At 51.2% G+C, this 19,757-nt stretch overlaps 1 protein-coding gene across 1 annotated transcript in view; it reads right to left on the bottom strand.

Moving 5' to 3' along the window:
* STK36 (serine/threonine kinase 36) overlaps positions 1-19,757 on the bottom strand; it is a 98,533-nt gene that overhangs the window by 44,917 nt on the left and 33,859 nt on the right. Inside the window, 8 exon segments of the mRNA XM_082259940.1 lie at positions 1,481-1,566; positions 1,645-1,812; positions 3,250-3,387; positions 3,473-3,563; positions 3,647-3,723; positions 13,390-13,574; positions 13,946-14,039; positions 14,117-14,366. Coding sequence (XP_082116066.1) covers positions 1,481-1,566; positions 1,645-1,812; positions 3,250-3,387; positions 3,473-3,563; positions 3,647-3,723; positions 13,390-13,574; positions 13,946-14,039; positions 14,117-14,366 — 1,089 coding nt within the window.

The following is a 19,757-nucleotide window of genomic DNA, read 5'->3' as shown; positions in this document are numbered from 1 at the left end:
GCTCTCATGGTCGGGTATCGGGGGTGGGGGGGGGGTGAGGACAGGTTGGAGCTCAGTGATGACAAGGCCTGTATGGCTCTCATGGTCGGGTATCGGGGGTGGGGGTGAGGACAGGTTGGAGCTCAGTGATGACAAGGCCTGTATGGCTCTCATGGTCGGGTATCGGGGGTGGGGGTGAGGACAGGTTGGAGCTCAGTGATGACAAGGCCTGTATGGCTCTCATGGTCGGGTATCGGGGGTGGGGGGGGTGAGGACAGGTTGGAGCTCAGTGATGACAAGGCCAGTATGGCTCTCATGGTCGGGTATCGGGGGTGGGGGTGAGGACAGGTTGGAGCTCAGTGATGACATGGCCTGTATGGCTCTCATGGTCGGGTTTAGGGGCTGGGGGGGGGGGGGTGAGGACAGGTTCTCTTTACACAGACAAGGCCTGTATGGCTCTCATGGTCGGGTATCGGGGGTGGGGGGTGAGGACAGGTTGGAGCTCAGTGATGACAAGGCCTGTATGGCTCTCATGGTCGGGTATCGGGGGTGGGGGTGAGGACAGGTTGGAGCTCAGTGATGACAAGGCCTGTATGGCTCTCATGGTCGGGTATCGGGGGTGGGGGTGAGGACAGGTTGGAGCTCAGTGATGACAAGGCCTGTATGGCTCTCATGGTCGGGTATCGGGGGTGGGGGTGAGGACAGGTTGGAGCTCAGTGATGACAAGGCCTGTATGGCTCTCATGGTCGGGTATCGGGGGTGGGGGTGAGGACAGGTTGGAGCTCAGTGATGACAAGGCCTGTATGGCTCTCATGGTCGGGTATCGGGGGTGGGGGTGAGGACAGGTTGGAGCTCAGTGATGACAAGGCCTGTATGGCTCTCATGGTCGGGTATCGGGGGTGGGGGTGAGGACAGGTTGGAGCTCAGTGATGACAAGGCCTGTATGGCTCTCATGGTCGGGTATCGGGGGTGGGGGTGAGGACAGGTTGGAGCTCAGTGATGACAAGGCCTGTATGGCTCTCATGGTCGGGTATCGGGGGTGGGGGTGAGGACAGGTTGGAACTCAGTGATGACATGGCCTGTATGGCTCTCATGGTCGGGTTTAGGGGCTGGGGGGGGGGGGGGGGGGTGAGGACAGGTTCTCTTTACACAGACAAGGCCTGTATGGCTCTCATGGTCGGGTATCGGGGGTGGGGGTGAGGACAGGTTGGAACTCAGTGATGACATGGCCTGTATGGCTCTTATGGTCGGGTTTAGGGGCTGGGGGGGGGGGGGGGTGAGGACAGGTTCTCTTTACACAGACAAGGCCTGTATGGCTCTCATGGTCGGGTATCGGGGGTGGGGGGTGAGGACAGGTTGGAGCTCAGTGATGACAAGGCCTGTATGGCTCTCATGGTCGGGTATCGGGGGTGGGGGTGAGGACAGGTTGGAGCTCAGTGATGACAAGGCCTGTATGGCTCTCATGGTCGGGTATCGGGGTGAAGGGTGGCTCAGAACTCACCGTGACGCCTCTGGATGACCCCGGAAACAGTAGTACGAGTTCAGAAGAAGGAAGAGATCAGAGAGGAAGGACGAGGTCCATGAACACTGGAACCAGAACCAATACACAATCCAATTAGAAACCTTCTACTATACATTCCCCCCACCCAGGAAAGGATACATCACCTGCCACACCTCCTCCTTTACTGATTGGCTGATCAGCTGCAGAAGGAAATGAGGGATCTGTAGCTCCTCGCAGAGGTCAGAGAGCAGGGCCGGGTCACAGGTCGATGACAGGAGGTTACAGATTACACGAACAGCTGGGCGGAGGCGTGATACAGCTTCCAGCGACACCTAGACACACAAATCATATTCACATTGTAAGGATGTTCACCAGGAACAATTCTGGTATATACAGGGGCATTGTGGGTAATGTGGGGGTCCTCATACAGGGGCATTGTAGGTAATGTGGGGTCGTCATAAAGGGGCATTGTGGGTAAAGTGGGGTCCTCATACAGGGGCATTGTGGGTAAAGTGGGGTCGTCATAAAGGGGCATTGTGGGTAAAGTGGGGTCGTCATAAAGGGGCATTGTGGGTAAAGTGGGGTCGTCATAAAGGGGCATTGTGGGTAAAGTGGGGTCCTCATACAGAGGCATTGTGGGTAAAGTGGGGTCGTCATAAAGGGGCATTGTGGGTAAAGTGGGGTCGTCATAAAGGGGCATTGTGGGTAAAGTGGGGTCGTCATAAAGGGGCATTCCTAGATAGCAAGCAATTGTGCTGCAAGTGTGAAAATGACTTGCTAAGCTATTGCTGGACTTGCCGGGCTGCACGTTTGTTGCACAATTGCAGCGAGCCGGCATTGCATGACTCCACATCAAATTTCTTTGCAAACATTCTGCAAGTTCTGCTTCAGTTATGTTGTGCAATAGTCCTCCCACCACAGGGGGCATCGTGGTCTTATTTTCATGCTGTAGACTTGCAGAGCTCTTGCTGTAGACTCACCATTGTAACTTTGCTCTCGCTAGAGACTTGTCACGCAAATTGCAACAAATGGGAAGAGTGGCAGTTCGTAATCGTGCTTCGAGTGCTCTGCAAGTGTACAACTTACCAGACTTACAATTCAACACTGCCACACGTGTGGAAAGTTATCCTCTCTATCTTACAGGGGCATTGTGGGTAATGTGGGGTCATCTAACAGGGGCATCATGGGGTCATCATGCAATGGCATTGTGGGTAATGTGGGGTCACCATACAAGGCATTGTGGGTAATGTGGGGTCACCATACAGGGGCATTGTGGGTAATGTGGGGTCACCATACAAGGCATTGTGGGTAATGTGGGGTCACCATACAGGGGCATTGTGGGTAATGTGGGGTCACCATATAGGGGCATTGTGGGTAATGTGGGGTCACCATACAGGGGCATTGTGGGTAATGTGGGGTCACCATACAGGGGCATTGTGGGTAATGTGGGGTCACCATACAAGGCATTGTGGGTAATGTGTGGTCACCATACAGGGACATTGTGGGTAATGTGGGGTCACCATACAGGGGCATTGTGGGTAATGTGGGGTCACCATACAAGGCATTGTGGGTAATGTGTGGTCACCATACAGGGACATTGTGGGTAATGTGTGGTCACCATACAGGGACATTGTGGGTAATGTTGGGTCACCATACAGGGGCATTGTGGGTAATGTTGGGTCACCATACAGGGGCATTGTGGGTAATGTTGGGTCACCATACAGGGACATTGTGGGTAATGTTGGGTCAGAGATGGGGAATACACTGACCGGAGGATGGCAGTCCCGTAGCCGGCCATGGACTCTCTTCCTGAAGTTGGGGTCCTGGAGGAGGAGGAAGGGGGTACTCAGCTGGGCCACAGACGGGTCAGTAGCTTCCAGTAATGCGGACCATTCATCATCACTGTCCTGTATACAGACACAATATCTTCATTATCCCATGTACAGATATACAGCCCACCTATCACACGTCGTGTATGTAGACGCCTCGTACCTCGTTCTCCAGGTGGACCACTTCAATGCTGTGCGTCGGTCTCTTGTCCCGGCCCAATTCCCTCTCGTAGTCCTGAGATATGGGGTTCCCCCTGACACAGCAAGAAGAAGAATACAGAAAAGATGCACAAACCCCACACAGACAAATCTGATCCACAGAGAGCCGAGAACTCACCTAGCCAACGCCGACAGACTCCCAACACCTGTGTGCCCAACACCCGACTCCTCACCGACACCTCTCTCTGCTTCTCTCTACAACCAAACCACAATGAGAGAGAGAAAGGAGGGGGGGAGGCGAGAGAGAGGAGGAGGAGAAAGGAGGGGGGCAAGACAGAAGAGGAGGAGTAGGGAGAGGAGGAGGAGGGGAGAGAGGAGGAGGAGGAAGAGAGAAGAGGAGGGAGAGGAGAGAGGAGAGAGGAGAGAGGAGGGAGAAGAGAGAGGAGGGAGAGGAGAGGAGAGGGAATGAAGGGGAAGACAGAGAGTGAGACACAGAGAAGGAGAGAGAGAGAGAGAGAGAGAGAGGAGCAGAGAGAGAGGGGAGATGCACAGATTGTGGAGGTGGTCTCATGTGGAGGTGGTCTCATGTGGAGGAGGTCTCATGTGGAGGAGGTCTCATGTGGAGGAGGTCTCATGTGGAGGAGGTCTCATGTGGAGGTGGTCTCATGTGGAGGTGGTCTCATGTGGAGGTGGTCTCATGTGGAGGTGGTCTCATGTGGAGGAGGTCTCATGTGGAGGAGGTCTCATATGGAGGTGGTCTCATGTGGAGGAGGTCTCATGTGGAGGAGGTCTCATGTGGAGGAGGTCTCATGTGGAGGAGGTCTCATGTGGAGGTGGTCTCATGTGGAGGTGGTCTCATGTGGAGGTGGTCTCATGTGGAGGAGGTCTCATATGGAGGTGGTCTCATGTGGAGGAGGTCTCATGTGGAGGAGGTCTCATGTGGAGGAGGTCTCATGTGGAGGTGGTCTCATGTGGAGGAGGTCTCATATGGAGGTGGTCTCATGTGGAGGAGGTCTCATATGGAGGAGGTCTCATGTGGAGGAGGTCTCATGTGGAGGTGGTCTCATGTGGAGGTGGTCTCATGTGGAGGTGGTCTCATGTGGAGGAGGTCTCATATGGAGGTGGTCTCATGTGGAGGAGGTCTCATGTGGAGGTGGTCTCATGTGGAGGTGGTCTCATGTGGAGGCGGTCTCATGTGGAGGCGGTCTCATGTGGAGGTGGTCTCATGTGGAGGTGGTCTCATGTGGAGGTGGTCTCATGTGGAGGTGGTCTCATGTGGAGGAGGTCTCATGTGGAGGTGGTCTCATGTGGAGGTGGTCTCATGTGGAGGTGGTCTCATGTGGAGGAGGTCTCATGTGGAGGTGGTCTCATGTGGAGGAGGTCTCATGTGGAGGAGGTCTCATGTGGAGGTGGTCTCATGTGGAGGTGGTCTCATGTGGAGGAGGTCTCATGTGGAGGAGGTCTCATGTGGAGGTGGTCTCATGTGGAGGTGGTCTCATGTGGAGGTGGTCTCATGTGGAGGAGTGATGGATCTGGTATCAGGATGGAGATATAGGGTGAACCTTCTCTCAGAATGTAGGTGGCCTCAGATGAAGTGTTTTTTTGACATGTCAAAATCAGTGTTTCCCTATGAGAGCCGTCTTAACTGATCCGACTTGCAGGCCATTGATTTGAATAGAAGTCGCATCCAAGTTGGATCATCGTGGTGCGACTTGTGCTCTGAGGAACCCCACGCCAGAAAAAAAAAAAAAAACGTGCCCCCCCCCCCCCCCAAGATTCATAGTAGACCCTTTGAGTCTGGCATGGATCTTGAAAGGGAACCCCACGCCAAAATAGAAAAAAAAAAATGGCATGAGGGCCTCTTCCGGACAACCCTGGCTGGTGGTTGTGGGGGTCTGCAGGCAGAGGGCTTATCGGAATCTGGAGGCTACCCTTAACAAGGGGGCCCCCAGATCCTGCCCCCCTATGTGAATGAGTATGGGGTACATTTTACCCTTACCCATTCACCCCAAAAAAAGGCAGTGTAATGTAAATAAAAACAAGAGATGGTTTTGACAAGTCCTCTATAAAAGTCTTTCTCCGGTTGTCTTCTCCCTCCGGTCTCCTCTGCTGTCTCCTCCCTGCTGCCAAACAGGTCCTCCCCCGACGCTATCTCCTGTCATCGTGCCAGCTCCACTCGGACTTTACAAGGGGCGGGGTCTCATGGTGATGTCACCAGATGGGCATGACGTCAGAGAGTGGAGCTGGCTCACTGGTAGGGGACAGCGTCTAGGACAAGGTGCTTGGAACAGAGCCCCCCCGTCCCAAAGCACCCACACCCCCTCTCGTTGAGGGCATGTGGCTGGGTATGGTCGGGGTGGGGGGGGGGGGGCACTCGCTCGTTCCCCCCCCATTACCGACTTTCTGGACTGCATGCTCAGAGAGGAGTCTGGTATAGTCTTTTGGGGGGACCCCACACTGTTTTCTTTCTTCCATTATGGAGTGGGGTTCTCTTTTAAGATCCATACCAGGCCCATTTTTTTATTTTGGCGTGGGGTCCCACTTCAAGACCCTCAGAGCACAAGTCGCACCTCAAGTCGGATCATGATGATTGGACTTGGATGTGACTTCTATTCATATGAATGAGATGCAAGTCGGATCTCTCATAGGGAACCATTGAATAGAGGCAGAGAAACGCTGCTAAGAGCGAACGCGGATAAACACGCATTAACGCCAATCCAAAAAGATACATAAAGCGCTTTTCTACAGCCGCTTTTCCCAGGCGTTGGTAGTGGCTTTGCAGCTCGGTTTTTCTAACGCCCCCCCCCTGTGCATTGAGCTTTATAGTGAAGACGCGGATGGAGAAGTGAGGGGGACGGCTATCATAGTGCAGAACCAAATCTATCTGAAGTGGGGGATCTCCTGGTGACAATTTATGGGTTTGCTCCTAGATGGTTGGGAAGGAGAAGCCTTAGACTTACATATTACCCAACCCCTCCCCCCCCCCCCCCCCCCCGAGAAAAAACACCTTAAATGTGATTGATGGAAGAAACGTTCTGTTCTGATGGAGTTTAGTATGACACAATGACACAATACTGAAAGTTCTCACATTTATAGAGAATGGGAAGAAAGGAAAGGTTTGGCACTGAGGAACGCACAGTCTGTAGCCATTGGCTGCTCCTCTCTGGAACGTCTGAAGTCAGACCGGAAGATTCCAACCAATGTGTGGCCTGAGAATACAAGGAACGATCATCTGTAAGATGCAGGGAAAAAAGACGGACAGAGATGGAGTCCAAGGATTTCCAATAGCAGTGAAATCCCAGCTATTGCCTCTCCGGATTGAAGATAGAAGGAATGAAATGCCGATATGAAGGACCTCAGAATACAGTGTGACCCATAGGGGGTTATTTACTAAACATGGAAAAAGCTAAATCTGGGGCAGCTCTGCATAGAAACCAATCAGCTTCCAGGATTTATTGCCAAAGATTCATCAAACAAGCTGAAGTTAGCAGCGGATTGGCTGCCATGCACAGCTGCACCAGTTTTAGTAAATCTCCCCCATACAATCCTCCTGAGAGATTCTCCTGGTGAATTCCGGGGACCTCTATTTAGTTTCTCACTGCCTGTGCACAGCACTTTGTGTTCATAAATCCTGTGTACCCCTGGAAGGCCACCCCATTGTGGCCCCTTTGTTTGATGCTAGGTTAATTCCCATCTTCAGCCCCCCATGTACACCCTTCCAGGGATAATAAAGAATGGGAAGAGGCTCAAAGCCAGATGAGGAGGCCCTTTGTATGGAAGGAGCCAGATGAGGAGGCCCTTTGTATGGAAGGAGCCAGGGGAGGAGGCCCTTTGTATGGATGGAGCCGGATGAGGAGGCCCTTTGTATGGAAGGAGCCGGATGAGGAGGCCCTTTGTATGGAAGGAGCCGGATGAGGAGGCCCTTTGTATGGAAGGAGCCGGATGAGGAGGCCCTTTGTATGGAAGGAGCCGGATGAGGAGGCCCTTTGTATGGAAGGAGCCGGATGAGGAGGCCCTTTGTGTGGAAGGAGCCAGGTGAGGAGGCCCTTTGTGTGGAAGGAGCCAGGGGAGGAGGCCCTTTGTATGGAAGGAGCCAGATGAGGAGGCCCTTTGTATGGAAGGAGCCGGATGAGGAGGCCCTTTGTGTGGAAGGAGCCGGATGAGGAGGCCCTTTGTGTGGAAGGAGCCAGGTGAGGAGGCCCTTTGTGTGGAAGGAGCCAGGGGAGGAGGCCCTTTGTATGGAAGGAGCCAGATGAGGAGGCCCTTTGTATGGAAGGAGCCAGGGGAGGAGGCCCTTTGTATGGAAGGAGTCGGATGAGGAGGCCCTTTGTATGGAAGGAGTCGGATGAGGAGGCCCTTTGTATGGAAGGAGCCAGGTGAGGAGGCCCTTTGTATGGAAGGAGCCGGATCAGGAGGCCCTTTGTATGGAAGGAGCCGGATGAGGAGGCCCTTTGTGTGGAAGGAGCCAGGTGAGGAGGCCTTTTGTATGGAAGGAGCCGGATGAGGAGGCCCTTTGTATGGAAGGAGCCAGGGGAGGAGGCCCTTTGTATGGAAGGAGCCAGATGAGGAGGCCCTTTGTATGGAAGGAGCCAGGGGAGGAGGCCCTTTGTATGGAAGGAGCCAGATGAGGAGGCCCTTTGTATGGAAGGAGCCGGATGAGGAGGCCCTTTGTGTGGAAGGAGCCGGATGAGGAGGCCCTTTGTGTGGAAGGAGCCAGGTGAGGAGGCCCTTTGTGTGGAAGGAGCCAGGGGAGGAGGCCCTTTGTATGGAAGGAGCCAGATGAGGAGGCCCTTTGTATGGAAGGAGCCAGGGGAGGAGGCCCTTTGTATGGAAGGAGTCGGATGAGGAGGCCCTTTGTATGGAAGGAGTCGGATGAGGAGGCCCTTTGTATGGAAGGAGCCAGGTGAGGAGGCCCTTTGTATGGAAGGAGCCGGATCAGGAGGCCCTTTGTATGGAAGGAGCCGGATGAGGAGGCCCTTTGTGTGGAAGGAGCCAGGTGAGGAGGCCTTTTGTATGGAAGGAGCCGGATGAGGAGGCCCTTTGTATGGAAGGAGCCGGATGAGGAGGCCCTTTGTATGGAAGGAGCCGGATGAGGAGGCCCTTTGTGTGGAAGGAGCCAGGTGAGGAGGCCCTTTGTGTGGAAGGAGCCGGATGAGGAGGCCCTTTGTGTGGAAGGAGCCGGATGAGGAGGCCCTTTGTATGGAAGGAGCCGGATGAGGAGGCCCTTTGTGTGGAAGGAGCCGGATGAGGTGGCCCTTTTTATATGGAAGGAGTCGGATGAGGAGGCCCTTTTTATATGGAAGGAGCCAGGTGAGGAGGCCCTTTGTATGGAAGGAGTCGGATGAGGAGGCCCTTTTTATATGGAAGGAGTCGGATGAGGAGGCCCTTTTTATATGGAAGGAGCCAGGTGAGGAGGCCCTTTGTATGGAAGGAGTCGGATGAGGAGGCCCTTTGTATGGAAGGAGTCGGATGAGGAGGCCCTTTGTATGGAAGGAGCCGGATGAGGAGGCCCTTTGTATGGAAGGAGCCGGATGAGGAGGCCCTTTGTATGGAAGGAGCCGGATGAGGAGGCCCTTTGTATGGAAGGAGCCGGATGAGGAGGCCCTTTGTGTGGAAGGAGCCGGATGAGGAGGCCCTTTATATGGAAGGAGCCGGATGAGGAGGCCCTTTGTATGGAAGGAGCCGGATGAGGAGGCCCTTTGTGTGGAAGGAGCCGGATGAGGAGGCCCTTTGTGTGGAAGGAGCCGGGTGAGGAGGCCCTTTGTGTGGAAGGAGCCGGATGAGGAGGCCCTTTGTATGGAAGGAGTCGGATGAGGAGGCCCTTTGTATGGAAGGAGCAGGGTGAGGAGGCCCTTTGTGTGGAAGGAGCCGGATGAGGAGGCCCTTTGTATGGAAGGAGTCGGATGAGGAGGCCCTTTATATGGAAGGAGCCAGGTGAGGAGGCCCTTTGTGTGGAAGGAGCCGGATGAGGAGGCCCTTTGTGTGGAAGGAGTCGGATGAGGAGGCCCTTTGTGTGGAAGGAGCCGGATGAGGAGGCCCTTTGTGTGGAAGGAGTCGGATGAGGAGGCCCTTTGTGTGGAAGGAGTCGGATGAGGAGGCCCTTTGTGTGGAAGGAGCCGGGTGAGGAGGCCCTTTGTATGGAAGGAGCCGGATGAGGAGGCCCTTTGTGTGGAAGGAGCCGGATGAGGTGGCCCTTTTTATATGGAAGGAGTCGGATGAGGAGGCCCTTTTTATATGGAAGGAGCCAGGTGAGGAGGCCCTTTGTATGGAAGGAGTCGGATGAGGAGGCCCTTTTTATATGGAAGGAGTCGGATGAGGAGGCCCTTTTTATATGGAAGGAGCCAGGTGAGGAGGCCCTTTGTATGGAAGGAGTCGGATGAGGAGGCCCTTTGTATGGAAGGAGTCGGATGAGGAGGCCCTTTGTATGGAAGGAGCCGGATGAGGAGGCCCTTTGTATGGAAGGAGCCGGATGAGGAGGCCCTTTGTATGGAAGGAGCCGGATGAGGAGGCCCTTTGTATGGAAGGAGCCGGATGAGGAGGCCCTTTGTGTGGAAGGAGCCGGATGAGGAGGCCCTTTATATGGAAGGAACAGGATGAGGAGGCCCTTTGTATGGAAGGAGCCGGATGAGGAGGCCCTTTGTGTGGAAGGAGCCGGATGAGGAGGCCCTTTGTGTGGAAGGAGCCGGGTGAGGAGGCCCTTTGTGTGGAAGGAGCCGGATGAGGAGGCCCTTTGTGTGGAAGGAGCCGGATGAGGAGGCCCTTTGTGTGGAAGGAGCCGGATGAGGAGGCCCTTTGTATGGAAGGAGTCGGATGAGGAGGCCCTTTATATGGAAGGAGCCAGGTGAGGAGGCCCTTTGTGTGGAAGGAGCCAGGTGAGGAGGCCCTTTGTATGGAAGGAGTCGGATGAGGAGGCCCTTTATATGGAAGGAGCCAGGTGAGGAGGCCCTTTGTGTGGAAGGAGCCGGATGAGGAGGCCCTTTGTGTGGAAGGAGTCGGATGAGGAGGCCCTTTGTGTGGAAGGAGCCGGATGAGGAGGCCCTTTGTGTGGAAAGAGTCGGATGAGGAGGCCCTTTGTGTGGAAGGAGCCGGGTGAGGAGGCCCTTTGTATGGAAGGAGTCGGATGAGGAGGCCCTTTATATGGAAGGAGCCAGGTGAGGAGGCCCTTTGTGTGGAAGGAGCCAGGTGAGGAGGCCCTTTGTATGGAAGGAGTCGGATGAGGAGGCCCTTTGTGTGGAAGGAGCCGGGTGAGGAGGCCCTTTGTGTGGAAGGAGTCGGATGAGGAGGCCCTTTGTATGGAAGGAGCCAGGTGAGGAGGCCCTTTGTGTGGAAGGAGCCAGGTGAGGAGGCCCTTTGTATGGAAGGAGTCGGATGAGGAGGCCCTTTATATGGAAGGAGCCAGGTGAGGAGGCCCTTTGTGTGGAAGGAGCCGGATGAGGAGGCCCTTTGTGTGGAAGGAGTCGGATGAGGAGGCCCTTTGTGTGGAAGGAGCCGGATGAGGAGGCCCTTTGTGTGGAAAGAGTCGGATGAGGAGGCCCTTTGTGTGGAAGGAGCCGGGTGAGGAGGCCCTTTGTATGGAAGGAGCCAGGTGAGGAGGCCCTTTGTGTGGAAGGAGTCGGATGAGGAGGCCCTTTGTGTGGAAGGAGCCGGATGAGGAGGCCCTTTGTGTGGAAAGAGTCGGATGAGGAGGCCCTTTGTGTGGAAGGAGCCGGGTGAGGAGGCCCTTTGTATGGAAGGAGCCGGATGAGGTGGCCCTTTGTATGGAAGGAGCCGGATGAGGAGGCCCTTTGTGTGGAAGGAGCCGGATGAGGAGGCCCTTTGTGTGGAAGGAGTCGGATGAGGAGGCCCTTTGTGTGGAAGGAGCCGGATGAGGTGGCCCTTTGTATGGAAGGAGCCGGATGAGGTGGCCCTTTGTGTGGAAGGAGCCGGATGAGGTGGCCCTTTGTGTGGAAGAAGGGTGAGACCAGAGTATGGAAAGTCTCTAAAGGGTTCCAATGACAGTTTCTGCAGTACAGAGAGATCCAGATCACAGGGGAACCTATGAGAGGAACTACAAGGGTGAGTTCCCCTTTACAAAGATCCTAACCAATAAGTGAGAGGCCAGAGACGCAACAGAATCCTGCCTCAGGATAGCACAGACTCAGGAACTTTTCCCTCAGGGAATCTCCTAGAATGGAACCCCCGAGACTCCTACACAGGGAAGACTCCTACACAGGGAAGACTCCTACACAGGGAAGACTCCTACACAGGGAAGACTCATATACACAGGGAAGACTCATATACACAGGGAAGACTCATATACACAGGGAAGACTCCTACACAGGGAAGACTCATATACACAGGGAAGACTCATATACACAGGGAAGACTCATATATACAGGGAAGACTCATACACAGGGAAGACTCATATACACAGGGAAGACTCATATACACAGGGAAGACTCATATATACAGTGAAGACTCCTACACAGGGAAGACTCCAACACAGGGAAGACTCCAACACAGGGAAGACTCCAACACAGGGAAGACTCCAACACAGGGAAGACTCCTACACAGGGAAGACTCCTACACAGGGAAGACTCCTACACAGGGAAGTGTAAGAATGAATGACCTCGTGCTTGTGGTAGATAATCAATCAATAAATTAAGTAGATCTGTGAAAGCTGCCTGCTGCAGTGATAAAGTGTTAGTGCTTTTTAGAAGTGGTGGACAAAGATTGCAGCGCTGCTTAAATACCTGTGTTATATCATAAATAAATAAAACCATTAGTGCAAAAATGTGCAGAGAATTGTGAACTGTGCAAAAAATCAATATATATATATCTTTATAAAGTGCATTACAAATGTCCATAAACCAGTCCTTTAAAATCAAGATCAAAAGTGCTTGGTGCTTGTTCTGTGCTTGCTTGAGGGGTTACCCCCTATGTGATTCTACTTACCACAATGTGGTCAAACAAAGGCATGGAATGTAGATGATATTATCCTTGGACTTCTTATAGACTGTTTTGGTAATGCCGGAAAAGATCCTTAAAAGAGGGGTGGTATTCCCGAGTTTCCTCATAAAAACAGAAGCTAAATTGTACAATAATTTGTGATTTTGCTTTCCAGCTCTGCTGCAGAAGGATGTAATAATCATGCTGGCCTTTGATCATTTAGAGTGGCCATAAATTTGATGTGTACTCAAAGGCCAGCATGATTATTACATCCTTTTGCAGCAGAGCTGGTTTAGGGGACCACATTGTGGTAAGTAGAATCACATAGGGGGTAACCCCTCAAGCAAGCACAGAACAAGCACCAAGCACTTTTGCTCTTGATTTTAAAGGACTGGTTTATGGACATTTGTAATGCACTTTATAAAGATATATATATATATTGATTTTTTGCACAGTTCACAATTCTCTGCACATTTTTGCACTAATGGTTTTATTTATTTATTTATGATATATAACACAGGTATTTAAGCAGCGCTGCAATCTTTGTCCACCACTCCTATACAGGGAAGACTCATGATAGACCTTGTGGTCAGTAGACTTCATAGTGAATAGTGTCATAGGAATCACAGATTCAGAGATGCCCCTATCCCTCTGGAGCTGATGGGAGGGTGGAGATCGAGGTTGGAGCTGGTGCGAGGGAGGAGACCAAGGGTGGAGCTTATGTGAGGGTGGAGCTGGTGTGAGGGTGGAGCTGGTGTGAGGGTGGAGCTGGTGTGAGGGCGGAGCTGGTGTGAGGGCGGAGCTGGTGTGAGGGCGGAGCTGGTGTGAGGGCGGAGCTGGTGTGAGGGCGGAGCTGGTGTGAGGGCGGAGCTGGTGTGAGGGCGGAGCTGGTGTCAGGGCGCAGCTGGTGTCAGGGCGCAGCTGGTGTCAGGGCGGAGACAGAGGGAGGAGTCTAGTAACACATAAATCAGGTGTAATGTTTGGCAGAGTCACCTGGTTGGTAGCCCTTTTCCCCGTTTCCCGCTCCTTTCTCTTGGCCACACGTTGTCTTGCTTTGCTTAGGATGCGGGAATGTGCGCTGGCCTGCCCGGCGCTCTCACACAGTCTGTCGCGGAGCTGCTGTTGTTCGTCAGTCAGTGGAGAGGTGAATGGACTTCCAGCAGTGCCATCCTCCAATACTGGAAAAACAGGCAAATCACAGAGCAGTAACATTAGATCTATGAAACCCAGCTAATGTCCCCACCCCCAAGGTACTAGTCTGCCCATAGCAACGCTCTTAGGCAGGTGTCATTGGCAGGAGAGGGGTATAAAATACAGTTGTGGTGTACAGTCCCACCCCCAGTTTCCCAGCCCGCCCACAGACAAGGGTCATCTGCAGGGGAGGGGGTACAAAAAAAGTTGTGGTGTACAGTCCCATCCCCAGTTACCCAGCCTGCCCACAGACAAGGGTCATCTGCAGGGGAGGGGCTACAAAAAAAGTTGTGGTGTACAGTCCCACCCCTAGAGGTCTCCTTTCAGGATCTGATAAGGATATTGATGAAGATCTCACCCATCACTTTGTCTTTAATAAAGGGATGTCTCAGGAGAGCTGGCCAGGACAGTCGCAGAGTCGGGTCCTTTGTTAGGAGACCCTGGAGGAAATCCTGGAGGAATCATAGAAACCATCAAGTCATTATTGCCGGATTCCCTCTGGATTCACTCATCTGTCACACAGCCTTACCTTCAGTTCCGCTGAGACCCCCTTTGGCCATCGCACTGGCTGCTGGGTGATGATACTGACCAGCTGGAAGATGCTGTGTGTATAGAAGGGGGGGGTGCCCACCAATAACTCATAGACGATACAGCCCAGCGCCCACAGGTCGGAGCGATGATCATACGGACGTTCCAGAACCAGCTCTGGTGACATGTACAATGGGGTCCCCTTAATGGAGCGCACCATGAGGGTGTCCAGACTCAGCTCCCGGGCAAACCTGTACAATGAAGAGACACACGGGATCATGGGGGGTCTGTATACATAGAGCACCCCGACATGTACAATGGGGTCCCCTTAATGGAGCGCACCATGAGGGTGTCCAGACTCAGCTCCCGGGCAAACCTGTACAATGAAGAGACACACGGGATCATGGGGGGTCTGTATACATAGAACACCCCGACATGTACAATGGGGTCCCCTTAATGGAGCGCACCATGAGGGTGTCCAGACTCAGCTCCCGGGCAAACCTGTACAATGAAGAGACACACGGGATCATGGGGGGTCTGTATACATAGAACACCCCGACATGTACAATGGGGTCCCCTTAATGGAGCGCACCATGAGGGTGTCCAGACTCAGCTCCCGGGCAAACCTATACAATGAAGAGACACACGGGATCATGGGGGGTCTGTATACATAGAACACCCCGACATGTACAATGGGGTCCCCTTAATGGAGCGCACCATGAGGGTGTCCAGACTCAGCTCCCGGGCAAACCTGTACAATGAAGAGACACACGGGATCATGGGGGGTCTGTATACATAGAACACCCCGACATGTACAATGGGGTCCCCTTAATGGAGCGCACCATGAGGGTGTCCAGACTCAGCTCCCGGGCAAACCTATACAATGAAGAGACACACGGGATCATGGGGGGTCTGTATACATAGAGCACCCCGACATGTACACCACTGGTCGCTCTCAGCGCTCGGTCCTCAGTATTTCTTTCTTTTTTTATATCAGTTGTGAAGCTAAACCTCAGAACTGCCCGGTATCAGTCCCAAATTCAAGCAGTTAAATCCACATGGGAGAAATGGGGGACGAGGGAGGGACTTTAGGATACCAATAAAATGTGAAAGATATATGATAGTAAAATCACATATTTATTAGAGAATCCTCAAATATACTCCCTTTAGAGAAAGCAGTCTGGGGGAGTTATTTTTGAGGATACTTTAATAATTTCACATTTTATTGGTATCAAAAAGTCCCTCCCTCGTCCCCCATTTCTCCCATGTGGATTTCACTTGTCGGTCCTCAGCCTGCAGAGAGTGGGGATGGTCAGTCTCCGGCTCTCTGGAGTGCCAGGCATTGGAAGGGGCGGGAGCAGCTGGTTAAGGCTCTCGGCAGCTCGCTTAGAGGCGGAGCCAACTGTCAGTCTAGATTTTTGGGCAGATTCCAATGATATGGTCGGGAGGTTTTTAGAGCCTGGACCGGGTCTGTGACAGATCACAGGAGTGCCGAACAAACTCCACACCTGTGATCCTCAGGAGAAGTACAGCCAAAAGAAGCTTTCCACGAACTTCTCTATTAAAGTGATACTAAACCGAGGAGAGAAATTCACATAAATCATCATATACATCACATACATCACATACATCATACACATCATACACATCATACACATCACATACATCACATACATCACATACATCACATACATCATACACATCATACACATCATACACATCACATACATCATATACATCATACACATCACATACATCATACACATCATACACATCACATACATCACATACATCACATACATCATACACATCACATACATCACATACATCATATACATCACATACATCATATACATCACATACATACATCATATACATCACATACATACATCATATACATCACATACATCATACACATCACATACATCATATACATCACATACATCACATACATCATATACATCACATACATCATATACATCACACACATCACATACATCACATACATCATATACATCATACACATCATACACATCATACACATCACATACATCATATACATCACATACATCACATACATCATATACATCATACACATCATATACCTAATACACATCACATACATCATATACATCATATACATCATACACATCATACACATCACATACATCACATACATCATACACATCATACACATCACATACATCACATACATCACATACATCACATACATCATACATAGTTACATAGTTAGTGAGGTTGAAAAAAGACACAAGTCCATCCAGTTCAACCCATGATGCGTGTGTGTGTTTGCTTTTAACCGTACATTGTGTACCCCTGTATGTTGTGGTCTTTAAGGTGTACATCTAATAGTTTTTTGAAACTATCGATGCTCCCCGCTGAAACGACTGCTTGTGGAAGAGAATTCCACATCCTTACCGCTCTTACAGTGAAGAACCCCTTACGCACTTTAAGGTTAAACCGCCTTTCCTCAAGTTTTAGTGAGTGGCCACGTGTCTTATTGTATTCCCTTTCTCTGAATAGTTTGTTCCTTATGCTAGGGTCGCCAGTACAGTATTTGTACATTGATATCATATCCCCCCTCAATCGTCTCTTCTCCAGAGAGAATAGGTTCAGTGCTTGTAGTCTTTCCTCATAGCCGATGTCCTCCATTCCCCTAATTATTTTTGTTGCCCTCCTCTGGACTTTCTCCAGTTCCAGCACATCCTTCCTGCGGACCGGTGCCCAGAACTGGACAGCATACTCCAGATGTGGCCGGACCAGAGTCTTGTAGAGCGGGAGAATAATCTCTTTATTTCTGGAGTGAATCCCCTTTTTTATACATCCCAGTATTCTGTTGGCTTTGCTTGCGGCGGCTTGGCATTGCATGCCACTGCCAAGCCTGTTGTCTACCAGTACCCCCAGGTCCCTTTCCATCCTAGACTCACCCAGAGGTTCCCCCCCTAGTGAGTAGCTTGCTTTCTGGTTTCTGGCACCCAAGTGCATTACTTTACATTTTTCTACATTAAACCTCATCTGCCATGTGGTTGCCCACCCCGTTATTTTGTTCAGGTCTGCTTGCAAGATTTCCACATCCTGCATAGAAGATATTGGCATGCCTAATTTAGTATCATCTGCAAATACTGAGATTGTACTAGATATCCCCTCCTCTAGATCATTTATGAATAAATTAAACAGGATTGGTCCCAGGACAGAACCCTGGGGGACCCCACTTTCCACACCCGCCCAATCCGAGTACTCCCCATTAATCACCACCCTCTGGACTCTCCCCTGGAGCCAGTTCTCTATCCAGGTACTCACCTTATGATCCATACCTACCTTCCTTAGTTTGTACAGTAATCGTTTGTGGGGAACGGTGTCAAAGGCCTTTGCGAAGTCCAGATACACCACATCCACAGGCTTACCTTTATCTAGGTGGCAGCTCACTTCATCGTAGAAGGTTAACAGATTGGTTTGGCACGAACGATTTTTCATGAATCCATGCTGATTTCTACTTATAATACCATTTTCATTACTAAAGTCTTGTATGTGGTCCCTTATCATCCCCTCCAAAATTTTGCAGACTACTGATGTTAGGCTGACCGGCCTATAGTTACCCGGGATATATCTCGGCCCCTTTTTAAATATTGGTACCACGTTGGCTTTTTTCCAATCAGCTGGCACCATACCCGTCTGTAAACTATCCTTAAAGATCAAGAATAATGGTCTGGCAATCACCTGGCTGAGCTCATTAAGAACCCTCGGGTGCAAGCCATCCGGTCCCGGGGATTTATTTATGTTAAGTTTCTCTAGTTTAGCTCTAAGTCTATCCTCTGTTAGCCATGGCGGCACTTCCTGAGGTGTATTATTTAGTTCGGCCTTACAAGCGGGTTTCGTGTAGCCCCCCGATTCCTTTGTGAAGACTGAAGAAAAGAAATTATTTAACACTTCCGCCTTTTCTCTGTCCTCAGTGGCCATTTTTCCTTTATCATCTTTTATGGGGCCAATGTGCTCTGGCCTTGCTTTCTTACTGTTTATATACTTAAAGAACTTCTTGGGGTTCTTTTTGCTCTCCTCCGCTATATGTCTCTCGTGTTCTATTTTAGCCGCCCTGATTTCATCTTTACATTTCTTATTACACTCTTTGTAGTGCTTAAATGCTGCCAATGACCCCTCAGTCTTGTATTTTTTGAAGGCCTTTTCTTTAGCTCTAATATACATTTTTATGTTGGAGTTTAGCCACCCAGGGTTTAGTTTTGCTCTTTTAAATTTATTTCCCTGTGGAATGCACTGGCCCACCCCCTTGTTAAGTATGCTCTTGAAGCACTCCCATTTTTCCTCCGTGTTCTTTGTTCCCAGGGTTCTATCCCATTTGATATTTTCTAGCAGCGAGCGCAGTTTAGGGAAATTGGCTCTTGTGAAATTCAGCGTCCTTATATTACCCTTGTGTTTCCTATTACTGTAATTAATACTGAAACCAATTGACCTATGGTCACTGTTCCCTAAGTTGTCCCGTATTTCTATATCTGTGATCAGGTCTGTATTGTTGGTAATCAGTAGGTCAAGTACCGCATTGCTTCTTGTCGGTGCATTCACCATCTGACCCATGAAATTGTCCTGCAAAACATTTAGGAACTGCCGAGCCTTGGCTGAGTGTGCGGTTCCTTCTGCCCAGTCTATATCTGGATAATTAAAGTCCCCCATTATAATGACATTTCCCATCCTTGCTGCCAATCCTATCTGTAACATGAGGTCCGCCTCACCCTCCTCCCTCTGGTTGGGGGGCCTATAGCATACGCCCAATATTACCTTCCCCACCGAGCCTTTCCTTTGAAGCTCTACCCATAGGGATTCTGCCTCGTCCTTAGCTCCATTATTAATATCATCCCTCATATTTACCTGTATACTGTTCTTATTATACAGACATACCCCTCCCCCTTTTTTACCTTCTCTATCTCTGCGATAAAGGGAATACCCCTGAATGGTCGCCATCCAGTCATGAGAGCTGTCAAACCAAGTCTCAGTTATCCCCACAAAATCTAAGTCCTCCTCAAATATCAGCAGCTCCAGCTCTCCCATCTTGTTGGCCAGGCTTCTGGCATTGGTATACAAACCTCGTAATTTTGATCGGTTATATTTATCCTCTTTTGATGTTTTTAGGCTGCTCTCTTGATTTTTCCCCGTACCCACCCTGGGTATAGGAGCTCCGCACACCCTATCGCTAATGCCCCCATTTCTGCCCTCTGAAACTTGCTTTCCACTGGGTAATTCTACATCTGTACCCTCCCCCCCATTCCCTAGTTTAAAAGCCCCTCTAACTTTTCGGCCATCCTCGCACCCAGTACGGCTGCACCCACCCCATTTAGGTGCAATCCGTCCCTACCAAAGAGCCGGTGACCGACTGAGAAGTCGGCCCAGTTCTCCAGGAACCCGAAACCCTCCTTACTACACCAGCTCCTCAGCCACTCGTTAACTTCCCTAATCTCCCGCTGCCTCTCTGGTGTGGCTCGAGGTACAGGTAGTATTTCGGAAAATATTACCTTGGAGGTCCTAGTCCTCAACTTAGCGCCTAAGTCCCTGAAATCGTTTAGGACTCTCCGTCTTCCTCTGCCTATGTCATTGGTACCCACGTGTACCATGAC

Source organism: Pelophylax lessonae (genome assembly GCF_965119305.1).
Source record: "Pelophylax lessonae genome assembly, chromosome: 6".
NCBI classification, from domain to species: Eukaryota; Metazoa; Chordata; class Amphibia; order Anura; family Ranidae; genus Pelophylax; species Pelophylax lessonae.
This window is presented reverse-complemented; position numbering and strand designations above follow the sequence as displayed.